The sequence below is a fragment of the Parus major genome, chromosome 23 (assembly GCF_001522545.3).
Source record: "Parus major isolate Abel chromosome 23, Parus_major1.1, whole genome shotgun sequence".
Taxonomy (NCBI): Eukaryota; Metazoa; Chordata; class Aves; order Passeriformes; family Paridae; genus Parus; species Parus major.
Window position 1 is genome coordinate 780,282 of NC_031791.1, and position 14,085 is coordinate 794,366.

At 53.1% G+C, this 14,085-nt stretch overlaps 1 protein-coding gene across 2 annotated transcripts; it reads right to left on the reverse strand.

Moving 5' to 3' along the window:
* Positions 1-7,289: 7,289 nt before the first annotated feature.
* Positions 7,290-13,967, reverse strand: TCEA3 (transcription elongation factor A3). Of its 2 annotated transcripts, none has more exons than XM_015649521.3 (14): positions 13,771-13,967; positions 12,204-12,294; positions 11,996-12,101; positions 11,535-11,688; positions 11,210-11,278; positions 10,956-11,024; positions 10,756-10,830; positions 10,411-10,488; positions 10,157-10,311; positions 9,805-9,861; positions 8,750-8,904; positions 8,202-8,348; positions 8,050-8,121; positions 7,290-7,942 (listed from the first exon to the last, which is right to left on the reverse strand). In XM_015649521.3, the coding sequence occupies exons 1-14, from the start codon at positions 13,896-13,898 to the stop codon at positions 7,934-7,936; spliced, it is 1,365 nt and encodes a 454-aa protein (XP_015505007.1). In that variant the 5' UTR covers positions 13,899-13,967; the 3' UTR covers positions 7,290-7,933. The 2 variants fall into 2 exon arrangements, with proteins under 2 accessions (XP_015505007.1, XP_015505008.1); XM_015649522.3 differs by having other exon boundaries at positions 12,204-12,266; positions 13,771-13,964.
* Between the last annotated feature and the right edge of the window lie 118 nt (positions 13,968-14,085).

Genomic DNA, 14,085 nt, shown 5'->3' on the forward strand with positions numbered 1-14,085 from the left:
CTCTTCCCTTCCACTAATAATTGCACTCCATTAACAACTTGAATGTTCTAGGCTAAGTGTTCCCATTTCTCCCACAAATGGTGCCCTTCTTGCCCACCCAACAGCACAACACGCCCTTCTCCCCATGGCTGTGGGACCAGAGCTGAGTGTGGGTGCCAAGGGGACAATTTTTATTCCTTGCTGAAACCAAGATATAAAGATATCTGAGCAAAGCAATTTTTTGTCTTGCACTGTGCTTCTCCCTTCCCTGTATCCAAGCACAGCCAGGATCCTCTGAGGGCCTGGATGACTCACCACGGCAGAGATGTAAGGGCATTAGCACGATTCCTCCCAGGGCTCTGCATCTCCCACCACCAGGAGTTTTTATATTCCAAGCATCTTTCCTGCCCCGAGGAAATGTCACCTGCAAAACGTCTGGGCAGAGGGAGCACGTTGAGGAGAAGCAGGGATGGGGGCTGGACCAGGGAGAGTGATGTAGGGGTCAGAGGGATACGAGCACACACATGAGTGTCACAGCCTCGCTGATGGCAGCGTGACACACGTGTCCTCAGTGCAGTTAGTGCCCTCATCCTGAGCTATAGCTGGAAGCTGCAGCAGGTCCCTCCTCCGTGGCTGCTCCGTGGCTCTTTCCCCACAGCCCCAGCACTGTGGTGGGTGCAGTCGGCTCACTAATTACATGCCGTGCCCAGACCGGCTGCTTTGCACAGCGCTATTAATTAGCATTTTCTTCCCTGATGGTTGCTGACCCTGCCAGAGTTGGGAATAAATTGGCTGCTGTGGGTAATGGGTTTGTTGCGAGTGGCCGGCACTGGTGGCACAGCTCCTGGGTAATGGCGTCATTGCAGGACAAGCTATTTATATTCTCATTTTGGAAAGACAAGGCGGTTTGGTGGAAGAACGTGGCCCTTGGTGCCAACTGCTCTTGACTGTCAGGCTTGCGGAGACTTTGGAGAAAAGGCAGAGATCTGTGACGGTTGGGATTGTTCAGCCTGGAAAAGAGGCTTTGAGGTCACCTAATCGTGGCCTTCCAGTACCTGAAGGAGCTGTCAAGAAAGACAGACAGAGACTATTTACAAGGGTCTGGAGTGGCAGGACAAGAGGGAATGGCTCTCTGCTGCCAGAGGGCAGGGTTAGGTGGGAAACTGGGAAAGAATCCTTCCCTGTGAGGGTGCTGAGGCACCGGTTGCCCAGAGAAGCTGTGGCTGCCCCATACCTGGAAGTGTCCAAGACCAAGCTGGATGGGGCTTGGAGCAACCCAGTCTGGTGGAAGGTGTGCCTGCCCATGGCATGGGGTGGGACTTGATGGCCTTTTAGGTCCCCTCACACTCCAAGAACTCCATGATTCTATGACTGTGAAAGGGGGCACAGATATGTGTGGGGGAAGAGCTTGGGATCTGGGACATTTTTTCCTCAATAAATAATTGCCGTGGGGCTGGGAGACTCTGGGATGGTGTAAAACAGGTAGAAAGATAGTTTGGGGAAATTACAAGAAAATCAGGGTTATAAAAGGTGAAAAGAATTTTTCCTCTGCAACACAAGCCCTGCCCTGTCCATACATTTAGATGCAGAGGATCACAGAGTAGAGATGAGCCGAGTATCCCATTGAGCCCCCACAGGCTCCTCCTCTTTCCCATCACATTGGGTTCTCTACCTGCACTAAACCTGTCCTAAATCATGTTAATGATTTGTAGAGCACACTCCCCCCTATTCCCCCTCCTCCCCCACTCAGCAGCTCTGTCCTCCAGCCACCTGGCACTTCATTATATCACTCAAGATTAATCCACAGCCCCTAATTGCCGAGCGCCCAAGAGCTCCTGGCAGGGAGGAAAAAAAAGTGTCAGGCAAAAAAAGCCAACGTCTCTTTTTTTCCTCTCTCTACAATATTTAGGTCAATGTGGGAAGTGCAGAGATAGGAATTTGTGCAGTTTGTGTTGGGGGGGGTTATAGCATTTATTGAGGTTTTTTCCCTGTCATCTCCTCCATCCCGGTTGTGAGAGAGAAGAGTATACATGATTCCAGCTAAAAGTGAGGAAAAATTGTATTCTGTGAAGAGATTTTTGCTTTTAATGGGGGATCTTTGCTCAGTTTTCTACTTAGTCAGCTAAAGGAGGGGGGGGAAAAGAGTGCCAAGCACTGTGATTTTAGGAAGGCTTAGATCAAAGTGCTCTGCAGACTCAGCAAGCCTCTCTGGCCAGGACAAAAAAGGGCATGGAGTTTTTCTTTAGGAAAAGTATATTCTGTAATTTTCCATGCAACACATTTCATTGTGAAATAAAAGTTGGGTCCAGTTTGGGCTCTTTCGATGCTTTTAATCACACAAAGCCTGGTGTGCAGAATTGCAGCCATACATCTCGACAAATCATTTCCTTCCAATGGACTGCAAACACTGCAGATGAAAACTGATTTTCCTCCTCTATTTTTTTGTTTGTTTTTGTTTGTTTGTTTGTTTGTTTGTTTTGAGGAAGAACACCCCAAAGCAAATACCCGGTCAGCTCAAGTCCATGGCTTTGCTGCAAGTATTTTGGGTTGGCTGAGGATCCAGGCTGGATCATGTGGCTGTCCTGGCAACCACTAATTTTTTTAGAGCTGCTCCAAAGCAGTTGAATCACTCACATCAAGACAGAGCAATGAAAGAGAAAGGAAATTCCATTTGTGTCCCAAGCTGGGGCTGGAACTAGAACTGGGAGGCTCAGCAATTTTTTCCTATTTCGGTGCTATTCATGTGTCACTCAATGCCAGGAGGGTCCTGCTGGATACCCCTGCCTGCTTCCTGCAGGTGTTTAGGGACCACCATACCACTGCATCCTTTGACAACCACCCCTATGGCATCCCCCGTCTTGCCCTGCCCCTGCAGCAGAGGCAGCACCTTGTGCTTAGGGAAACCAGTGCTTAGGGGTTTATTTAAAAAAAAAGCTGAATAAAAAGCCCAGAATTTGGAAGGCTTTGGCTGAGCCATAGCTCAAAGTAATTGTAGCAGCTGAGGTTTCCCTTAAAAATTTAGGGTCTCTGCAGTTCTTGCTTTCATTTAGCATCAAGTCCCAAGCTGGTGCAGGATCTGCTCAGCTTTTGGGGGACCAGCCTTCTGGGATTTGGGGAAGAGCTGTTGGAGTCCAAATATTGGGAGCACGCTGGGCACCTTTCCCAGGTCACCAAGGCATAGGGAGTTTTCTGGACTCCCCCCAACCCACACAGCACCCCTCTGCATCACTCCTGCCCTCCCTAAACCCCCCCAATGCTGTGTTTCCCTGCTTTTTAGAGGAAGTCAGCCCTGTTTCTGAGCAGGGCTGTCCCCCTGCCCTGTGCCCACCACGCTGAGCATCACCTTGGTGTCATCACCTGTGGGAGAAGCCGTGATGCGGAGGTGGGAGTGATGGGTGGTGTTGGAGTCTGAGACACGGAGTGTGTGCCCTTGTTTCTGGTGCTTAGCTCTAAGATCCAGAAAAACACTCAATTTCATATAATATGAAATTCATGAGCATGTTTTCATGGTGATACATGAAAACAATTGTTAAAGTTAGATAGAAAAGCTAAAAGTGTGAGTGTGTAGATTAGAGAGTTTTCTTAAGTCACTGGGTGAAAAAGTTAAAGTTTAGAGTTTAAAACAATTTAGAAAGCAGAAGGCAAGATGGGGGATTTAGACTTGGATTAGTTGTATCTTTTCCTTCTTTCTTCTTCATGTTCTTCGTCTAGAGGTTTTTGGGTAATAGTAGGTGATTGGATAGAAAATGCCACAGTGCAGCACACAGGTGATGGGTCATTGGGTCATTAAAAAAATATCATGCGTGTCTGTTGTTAATTGGATAAGAATAAGTATAAAGATAAAAGAACTGTGGTTCCCGGCCATTTTGTGCTTTCAAAGCCAAAGTGAGCCACAAGGCCATTTTGTACCATCAGAACAAAATAAGCCAGGTTGCAGTGAATTGAACTTGTGCAGATAGTCTGGAGAGACCTGCCAGGTTTTGTGATAACATCCTAATAAACACGAGAAACAAGATCCTAATAGGCTTTGGAGTTTTTGTCCTGACCCAGAGGACTGTGATAAGCATGACTCCCCTTGAGGGAATATCCCCAAGGAGCTCAGCTCAAAGGAGACTGAGAAATCCAGGAGTGAAAAGAAGTGCAGAAGAAGCACAGCAGCAAAATCAAAAGAGAGAGAAAAAAAGAAACAAAAAGAATTTTTAAAAAGTTACAGGTGGTTTTCCTAGGAGATCTGAATCCTGTCTACTGATGATGGCAAAGTGAGTTGTGCCAAGAGCCCGTGGCTGTCACCAGATCAACATTGCATGTGGATTTGAGGTGTGGGGAGGCAGTGAGCGCCTGTGCCTAAGGGATCATTACCTTGATTGGAAGTAAGCATGGGAATGGGCCGGAGAATCTGCTTAGCTTGTCACAGAGACTGCCAGTCATGGAACCGTGGAATGATTTGGATTGGAAGGGACCTTAAAGCTCACCTCATTCCACCCCTTGCCATGGGCAGGGACACCTTCCACTGTCCCAGGCTGCTCCAAGTTCCATCCAATCTGGCCTTGGACACTGCCAGGGATGGGGCAGCCACAGCCTCTCTGGACGCCCTGTGCACAGCAGGAGCAATAGGACCCACAGAGTAGTAAAGACTCCAAAACTGCTTTAATTCAGTTCAGTTCAGAAACACAAACCACCATTCCTTTCCAAGAAGCCCAGGTGCTTGGGAAGCCCCAGCTGAGGGTCCCTCCAGGATCAGCTGTCCTGGTGGTGGACAGGACACAGCACCTCCCGCTCCATCCCTGTGTATAGACTTGCCACTGTGCTTTGGGGATCAGTGACCAGGGTCAGGGGAGTTATAGATCCATAAAGCAAGAGGATGGGGAAATGGGGTTGCCAAGGAAACCACAGAACAGCAAAGTGATGATTTTTTTTTCTCAAGGCTGGAAAAATGCGGGGGAGAAGGGCAGCGGCAAAGCCCTGTGCTGTGGGTGAGCTGGGGAGGCTGGAGTACAGGGGGGCATGACCTCTGGGCAAGCGAGGTTTGCAAAATAAAACTGGCAATGTGCCAGATTCTGTGGAACAGGATGTCCCTGAGGTAGCTGAGGGCAGTCCCTGGGGAAGGGATGTGGTCTGGCAGCACCAGTAGTGGCTGACCCCTCATGGGGAAGCCTGGCTGGGGTTGGACACCGTGGGGTTGTTTAAAGTGTTGTAGGTTGGAGGTTGAGTATAAAAACTCTATCAGACAGAAGACTGATCATCTCATCAGAGTCACCTGGAGGGATTTAAAAGATGTGTTGATGTGGCACTGGGGACATGTGGTTAATGATGGGCTTGGCAGTGCTGGGAGAGTTGTTGGACTCAATTACCTTGGAGGTCTTTTCCAACTGAAATGATTATGTGATTCATGCAGAGACAGACAAGGAGAGGCAGGAAGAGGCACCTTCAGCCTCTGCTGAAGCTTTGGAGCATCCAAACCTGGAGCCTCAGGATGGGTAAATCAACCCCTGGCAGGGACTGTAAGGGCCTCTCCATCATTGCATGGTCACAACCAGCCCCACGTGGGGCTGGAGCTGCTACAGAGGTCCTGAGGGCTCTTGTCTGTACCTCCTGCCCACAGGGGCAGGGGGACCATTATTAGCATTCGCTGGTGCAGCTGTGGTTCCAACTCTCCCACACTGATGAGAAATGAGAATTGAAGTGCCCACTTCCCCAAAGCGCAAGAGAGAGCTGATGCCAGCTGATTGCTGGCAGGATGGCCAGCTGCCAGGGATCTTCCCTGCTCCTCTTCCTTGGCAGGCTGGGGGATATGGAGGGGACCACCACCCGTGGAGGAGAGAGGGGAAAGCTCCAGAGACCTCTGGAGCCGAGGGGTGGGGAGGGGATGGCAGGATATCCTGGGGGGCACAGTCCCCAGGTTGGGACTGGAAGTTTGGGAATTGGATTTTTGAGATGCATACACCCATGTGCTTGTGCCCTTCCTGTGGAGCAGGTCAGAGGCTCAGCCTGGGGTATGGAGCCTGTAAACAGCTGCATACCAGAGAGCCCCTCACTGTGCCCTGCCCCAGCGGCACCCACTGTGCTGCAGGGGGACAAATACTACACCTCCCCAGGACCACAAACTCCTTCAGCAAGTGGAAAAGCTCTCCCTGGGGGTGTGGTGGGGACATCCTTGCATGGATGTCAGCAGAGCCCCTGCTTTTCTGGCTCACCAGTTTGTCCCTCCCTGTCCTCCTCTGGGATTTCCCAGGGAATCTGGGGAGGGGGCACAGGGTGACAATTTCCCTGGGAACAAGTCCACAGGGGGGCAGAAAGACACAGAGGGATGCCAGCAGATCCATCATAACACGCTTGGAGTCCAGCTCCCTCTGGTATCACTTAAACACCTTTATTAGACTGGACTGCAAAAAAAATATAGGTCCAAATCCCCCTGTTTCAACCTTGTCCCAGGCAAGTATGCCCTGAGGCACCCTGGGGATGGCTGGGAGCCCCAGTCCTGCCCTTTCTGCGCTCCCCTCACAGCTCAAGGTCACACTGTTGTTTTATTCATCCCCTACAATCCACTATATTCCTTAATTGCCCCCACACACACTGTCACAAGCATATATAATTGCCTCAGAGCAATCACTTAATCACTTCAGCGTGTTAATGAGCACTGCGGCCCAGAGAGCTCTCTCCTCTCAGGGGGCTCAAGGGTGGTGGGGACCCCCAAACAAAGAGGGTTTAGCACCCAAGTCTGGCTGCAAATGGCACCGCCTGTGAAAAAATTCCCACCTCAGCCCAAGATTAAAAAATTAATGATGGGTTATTTAACAGCTTCACTGTCCTTCTCTGCTCTCACCCTCTGGCTCATGCAGGCATGGGAGTAGCACCCTCATCCCCATCCATGGTCACCCATGGTCACCATGATCTTCCTGTCCCCATCTCACCTCACTGCCACTGGAAGATGCTGGTGGTAACAAGGGATGGGTTTGGTGCCACAAGGCTCCGTCCCAGAACTCCTGTGGCCAAAGGGATATCTTCCATCTGGTCCCTGATGCCTTTTCCCTGGAAAATGCTCCCCACTGTGAGTGGAAGCTCCACCCTGCCATGGAGCAGCCTGAAGCATCCAGACCAAGCCAGGGAGCTCCTCCAGCCTTAATTAAAGGTCTTTAACCACCAGTCAAGTGATGGATGAGCAGCAAGCCATGGTTATATCCCAAGCTGGGGCTGATGGATTTGAGGTATATACTGGAATTTGGTGAGGGATCTTGGACGACCTTGAGGCTCAAGCTGGGGAGCTATAAACTTGAGAAAGAGGTCCGAGACACACCTTAGGAAACACTCTGTGCTGCAGAAATAGTTCACACCTTTATTACTCTGGCTGGAAGGGTTTTTCCTCACTCCTCTCTCAACCATCTTTCCTTCTTTCCTGGGACATGGTGCCTTCAAGTCAGGATCAATGGTCACAGAGCAGAGGGACACAGTGCTATCCCAACAGCATCTGGACATGCTGCAACCACCCTGTCCCCTCCATGTCCTCCTTCTGTGTGCACTTAGGTGAGGAAGAAGGTGTTTGGGTTAAAACCTGTCTCTCTGCCTCCCTCAGCTCCCAGGCACAGCCCCATGTCCATGGAGCAATGTCTCTTGTGCTCCCAAATCATCCGAATCCAGATTTCTCTCAGGGAAGGACATGCTGCCCAGGCTGTACCAGTCTCCCTTTCCAGACATGAGTCTGTTCCCAGCACACCCCAATCAAAGGGCAGGTATTTGCAGGAAGAACCATTGAATTCACAGGACCTTCTCGAGTGAGCTTGACATTGCCGGAGGCTGGCTCCCTAGGATGTTTGAGGGAGCCCAGTGCAAGGGAACAAGGAGCTGGGGTTTAAGGACTGGTTCCACCCTGACCCCTCCTCCCCACTCCAGCTGCCCAATGTGGTGTCACAGCATCTTGTCTTGCGCCATGCTCCCTCCAGCCCAATCGCCAGCAGCATCAGCAGAACTGCAGGAGAAGCAGAGCCCAGGGCAGGTGGTAAGCCCTCACCCAGCTCTGCCACCCCCTCAGAAAGGGTTGGATTGCCCAGAGCCTCTCCCCAGATGGTTACAGACCTTCCAGCGGTTTCCACACTCGTTGCACAGCACGAATGTTGTCATGGGCTCGTCAGCGCTGCGCGTCTGTACCTGCAGGGGAGCAGCACCAGGTCAGTGGGGACCTTTCTGGCGTCCCCCAAAACCAAGGTCCCCTAGGAACCAGGCCTGACCTGGTTGTACGTGCAGTTCTTCTTCTTGCACTTGCCGCACTGGAAGAGGTCGGTGACGGTGCCGCCTGTCTTGGCCATCTGGTGCTCACGGATGGCCTCCTGGGTCATGGCATTCCTCAGCTTCTTCAGCTCATCACTGGCCATCTCCTGCCACCAGCATTGGGCCGGATGGGTCATTGTGGCCATGGCTTTGCTCACATCCAAGTCCAACACTTTCCCCATCCTCTCCCAAAACAGGATTAATCCTGCTCTCTGCTCTTGCTGGAGGGCTCAGACCCATCCAGATGAAAAAATCACCCCATCCTCATACTAAAACTGTGTGATGGCTGCGATGGGCTGGGGGTCTGCAGGGCTCTGAGGGGACCCAGCAGTGCTGCCAGCTTTCTCCTAAAAGATTCCCTGTGCCTCATTCAGCACTGAGGTGGGACAGGGAGGTGCTGGGACAACCCCACTGTTGACAGCACCAAGCCAAGACCCAGCACTTGGGCACCACAGACACAGCATGGATGAGATCCATGGGCAACAGCCTCATGCACCCCACTGCCTACCTCAGCAGTCATGCGGGCGATGAGGCCAGGCTCGATGGCCCCACACAGCACATTCCTCCGCAGACCAGGGTTCTTGGGGTCCTTCAGGTTGCTGATCCTGCTCCGGACCCGGTTGCGATACTTCATGTCTGTGCTCTTCAGCTCCTGGAAGATATGTGGGGGTCTGTCAAGGAATCAAGGTGGGAAGATGCTGGCTTGGGTGCTGCTGTCACCAGGGCCAATGGTCATATGGAGGTGGCTGATCTCAGTGGGGCTCTCCTCTCTGTGGGAAGTGTTCCCATCCTTGGCTTTAAGAGGAAGAAGCAGAGCTTGATATGTGGGGAAAAAAATGACTTTGCATTGCCTTGGAATATCTAACATCCAGGGGCTCAGGGACTGTCACCAAGCTTTGTGCTGGGACAAAAGCTCATGGTGCAGAGGACCCAGTCCACTCCCTCCTCCCGAAGAGCATGGATATGGACAGGCTGATGGAGCAGCTTTGGGCACAAAGTCTGGGATGCACCAAAAAGTGCACCCAGGAGGGGAACCACTCTGGGGTTGGTCCTGGTCTCAGGGGGCTGCCAAGAGACCCCCAAGCTTTGAGCTGGGGGTGGGCAGAGGTGGCATCCCTGCCAGCATGGCACAGCCTGGACATTGTGACAGACTGGTTCTGTCAGGAGACACAGGCACCTATAGCAGGCTCACGGAAAAACCTTTGGTTAGGTTTGGATTTATTTCCCCAGGGATGAAGGCAGATCCCTGACTACAGGGGACTGGGGGGACACACAGACCCCCACACGAAGGCAGGTGCTCAGGAGATGCTTTGCTCAGCCTCAGCCTCAGCCTCAGCCTCAGCCTCAGCCTCAGCCTCAGCCTCAGCCTCAGCCTCAGCCTCAGCCTCAACATCCTCAAAATGAGGTCTGGGCTCCCTCTGCAGGCAACGAGCACGACAGGGTCTGTCACCCTCTGTCCTTGTCCCTGTCACCCTCTGTCCTGTCCCCAGCAGCGCTCTTGAGCCCACGTACGCCCCCCCCCAGCAGATGGAGCCTGGGGACCCTTGCCCCCCCAAAGGATATGGTCTTCAATCTCCGATGCCATCTTCTCACAGTTGACACTGAACTCCTTGTAGTCATCTAAAGGGTAGAGAGGTTAAGGGGTGACTTTCAGGTGTGAAATCAGCCGCAGGTCTCACTGTACCTCCCCCCAGAAATCTCACCTCTCCCCCTGTACTTGCCCCAGACACACCATCTCTAAAATACCTATTTTTACCCATCTTGAATCTTACAAAGATGCATCCTCACACCCAACCCCCTGTCAGAGACTCTACCAATCTCCTTTTCTTTCCTTCTCGGACTGAATACTCCGATCACGACTGTCCCATAGGAGGAACAGCCCAGTCTGGGGTCCAGCACCCTCAGAACTGCTCACCATCCATGCGGAGTGCAGCCGTCAGCATTTCAATGCACTTGTCCCGCACCGAGTCCCCCGTGAGATAGCAGGGGGCCAGGAAGCAAGGGCTGGGAGAGAATGAGGGGCTGGTGGGGGTTCGCGGCACCTCTGATTTGGCCTTGCTGCTGTTGGCTCTGCAGGGGCACATGGAGGAGGATGGGCAGGCGGTAGAGTCCTGGCACAGACGCAGAGATCTGCCAGGGTTCCTTGGAAGTGGAGTGGGTCTCTCCTACCTTTCCTCCTGGCTGTCACTGGAGTTTCTCTGGGAGTTGGTGGGAGCTGGAGAGAGGCTGATGCCCACAGAGGCTCTCCTGGGAGTGGGGATGACACCAGAGATGGGGCAGGCAGGACAGGGGTCAGGGACTGGTGCCAGGACCTCAGGCACCAGCACATCGATGAGAGCGCTTGGAAGCCAATAGGAATCTCCCCAGGGAAGGATTTGCTCTTCCCAGGGAATATCCCAGTGCTGTGGCAGGATCAGGGCTCCCAGCCACTTTCTCACCCCTTCCATGGTCAGGGCATGCCCAAGAGGGATCCTAAAAGCATCCCCAAACTGCCCAGGGTCACCCCCTCCTTACCTCTCCCCTGACAGTCTCTTCTGTGGGGAGGAAGAGGAGGAGATGGTTGAGGACCTGGAGTCAGCAGAGGCTCTCCTGGTAGGACAAGCCCCATGTCAGAGGGCAGTGACTGGGACAAGTGGTGGGTCCACCCCACTAACCACATCCCAGTGAGGGGCTATGGTCTGGCCTCTCCCATCTTCACCCAGCGCAGCACCCACCTCTCTTTCTTGCCATCCAGAAGTGATTTCTTGGAGGATGCAGTGGGGCTCCAGCCATCACTGGACTCTCTTCACCACGGAGGCCCAAAGGGAAGGAGAGAAGCTCTCAGCCCAGCATACTCTGGCAACCTGGGAGCTGAATTCTGTCCATCTGCATCCCCCATCCCTGAGTCCCACCCCAGGCTGCCAGTAAAGCCTCCCCTGGGCTGGCAGCACCTGGCAGAGCCTGGCATGAGGGTCAGGGTATCAGGTACCTCTCCGGGCTGGAATTGGCAGAGTGGCCCTGGGTGGTGGTGGCATGAGAGTCACACTTGCTGGACTTCCTAGGGACAGAGAGCAGAGGTCAGATAAGGACTGTTTAAACTGATCTCATGCAAGGAATAATTAGTTTTAGAGAAGGGGGAAAACAAATGGCCACTTCTCCAAAAACTGCCCTGGTGTTGTCCCAGAGGAAGTTTGTTCTCCAGAGGTGCTGCCGGCATCCATGGGTAGGCAGAGACGGATAAACTCTTAAGGACCAAGCAGAGGGTGGTCTCATATTGGCCCTGGTGCCCCCTGACAGCAGGCAGGAGCTCTCACCTCTCCTTGTGCTTCTCAGCTGTATTCTTGCTGTGCTTTACTCCTTCACTGGGGCAACGGGAAACATCCAGCCCCTTCTTCTTCTCCTTGTCTCCATCTGTGTCCTTCTCCTTCTTGCCATCTGCATCCTTCTCTTTTTTTGTGGTGGTGGACTCTGGGGGAAGGATTTGGGTGTGACAGTCACAGCCCAAACCAGCACAGGGCACCAGGCATCCTGGGGTGGGTAATGATTGTGGAGATGCTCGGCCCTTGGTGGGGCACACAGTGATTTACACTACTCTATCCTGGAGTGAAAACAAGTCCTTGGAAGATCTGGGTTACAGGTTATAGGAGCCTGCACATCCTAGCTCTGGACTGATTCCACTCCATCCACCCTGAAAGCATTGGGGCTTGAGGTGCAGGGATGGCCCAGGGAGGATTGAAGCTTTGGGGGGTTCTCGCCCCCACCCAGCATCACTCACCCAGAAGCCGCTTCCAGTTTTTGATGAGGATTTTGGCTGAGGCTACCACCTCTTCATCTGAGCAGTGTTTCCGCACTGAGTTCACAGCCACTCCGATCCGTGTGGTCTGGGGACGCACACCAGGGACACATCCTTAGGGATGTGCTGGCTGGCATTGGGCACAGGACAAGCTACCCTTTGCGGTGTCCCCCCACCCAAACCCCCTCACCTGGAGCAGCTGGATGGTCATGGTGTAGCCAGTAAGAGACTTGAGAAGATCCAGTGCCCCTTCCTGCAGCAGGGAGAAGCCATGGGAGCCCCTGAGGAGGCACCAGGCAGCACCAGGAAGCGCATGACAGAAGAACCCAAAGTAGCCCTGGGCTGCTCCCTGGGATTGCCTGACCCTCTGTGTCAACACACTGATAGGAAAGTCCCACACCCAAATCCTGCTGGACCATCCCAGCACCAGGTCAGGTCTCCAGCTGGGTAGCAGAAGCTTTTCTTAAAACTTGGGAAAACCCCTTATGCAAGAAAAATCTGGTGGGAGCTAGGGACAGCTGGGGGATTCCCCAGTGTTCCCCACCCAAGGGTGAGAAGGTCCATGGTACACAAGCCCCAGTATTTCATCCTGACACCCTGTAGTGGCAGTTGGGATAAAGATAGTCTAGCATAGAGCCTTCCTCCTCCTCCCTCTCTTCCTCCTCCTTCTTGTCCTTGGTATTTTTAGAGCCCCAGCAGCAGACACCAGCTCCCAGGTATCTCCCCCTGCCCCAGGACACAGTTCATGGACTCCCACCATGAGGGGCTGCAGCACCCCCCCACACCCCCGTTTGATGGGTGCAGGGACATTCTTGAGCTGTAGTCAGACCCTGGCTCTGTCCCATCCCAAAGTGCAGCAGGAGAGGTGTGGAACACCCCTGTCCTTTGACCCCTGGGTAATTCCTGGAAGCAAGCAGAGCCATGGGATCTGGTTTGATACCATCCCAAAAAGCCACTAGATCCAGAGAGACAGTAGTGCTGCACCCCCAGCCAGGAGCCTGCACCTTGTCAGGGCAAAGGCCAGTGGAAACAGTCAAATATTAACTCTGAGAGATGGGCTTGGCACACATAACTGGCTCACCAGGATCCCCAAATGGATCCTCACTTGGCACAAGGGTGGAAAGGCTGGACCCCGGCTTGCCCAGCACAAAACCACCAAAACCACCCAGGAAACAGTGACTGACCCATTCCCCTCCCTTTGCACACTTGTGCAACAGGCAGGGCTGTGCTGGCTACATTCAGGGTGTTATATCCCCCAGCCCAGAGCTTTTCCTTGCTTGTACATGAGCCTCTGGCCCTGATCGGGTGTTGGTGCACAGGCTGGGGGCCAAACACCTGTCGTCCACAATCCAGCACTGCCAAGTGGCTTAGAGTTACCACCCATGGGACAAACCCCCCCTTACCCCCAAATCCCAGTGTCTGAGAGCAATGGGGTACAGGAGAGTCCCAAATTAGAGGCAAAATTAAATTCCCTGGGTGCTGACTACAATGTCCTGAGGCTGGGGTTGGGTAACACGGGCAGCACCCCTTAAACCCACTAAGTCCCTCCAGGGACAACACAAGCGGTGTGAAAAGCACCCCCCCCTCCTTTCCCAAGCCTCACAACAGCACTCAAACACGCATGTAAACCAGCACGTGTTTAAATATGTGTGTAAACATGCACACCTACAAATACGTACGCGTGTAAATAATGCACACCTGCAAATACGTATGTGTGTAAATATGCACAGACGCCCCGAGGAGCTCGGCCACCTTACCGTGCTCTTCCTGGCCACCATCTTATCCAGTTTCTTGGCAATGCGGACCAGCTCCTCAGTGGGCCCCATGGCGGGGGCTCCAGCGGAGCGGGACGCTGGCTGCGGGCACAGCTGGGCACTGCTGACATGGGGGTCCTGGGCAGCCAGGTGGGAGGGAGCAGAGAGGAGGGGGAAAGGGGGAAAGGGAAGGGAAGGGAGAGAAAGCAGAAAGGAGGTGGGGCTGTCCCAGCCAGTTATAAACTCCTGCCAGGAAAGCGAAATAGCATGGGGGAGGGCTAAATATAGCTGAGAGCCACGATTGCAAGAGCCGGGGAG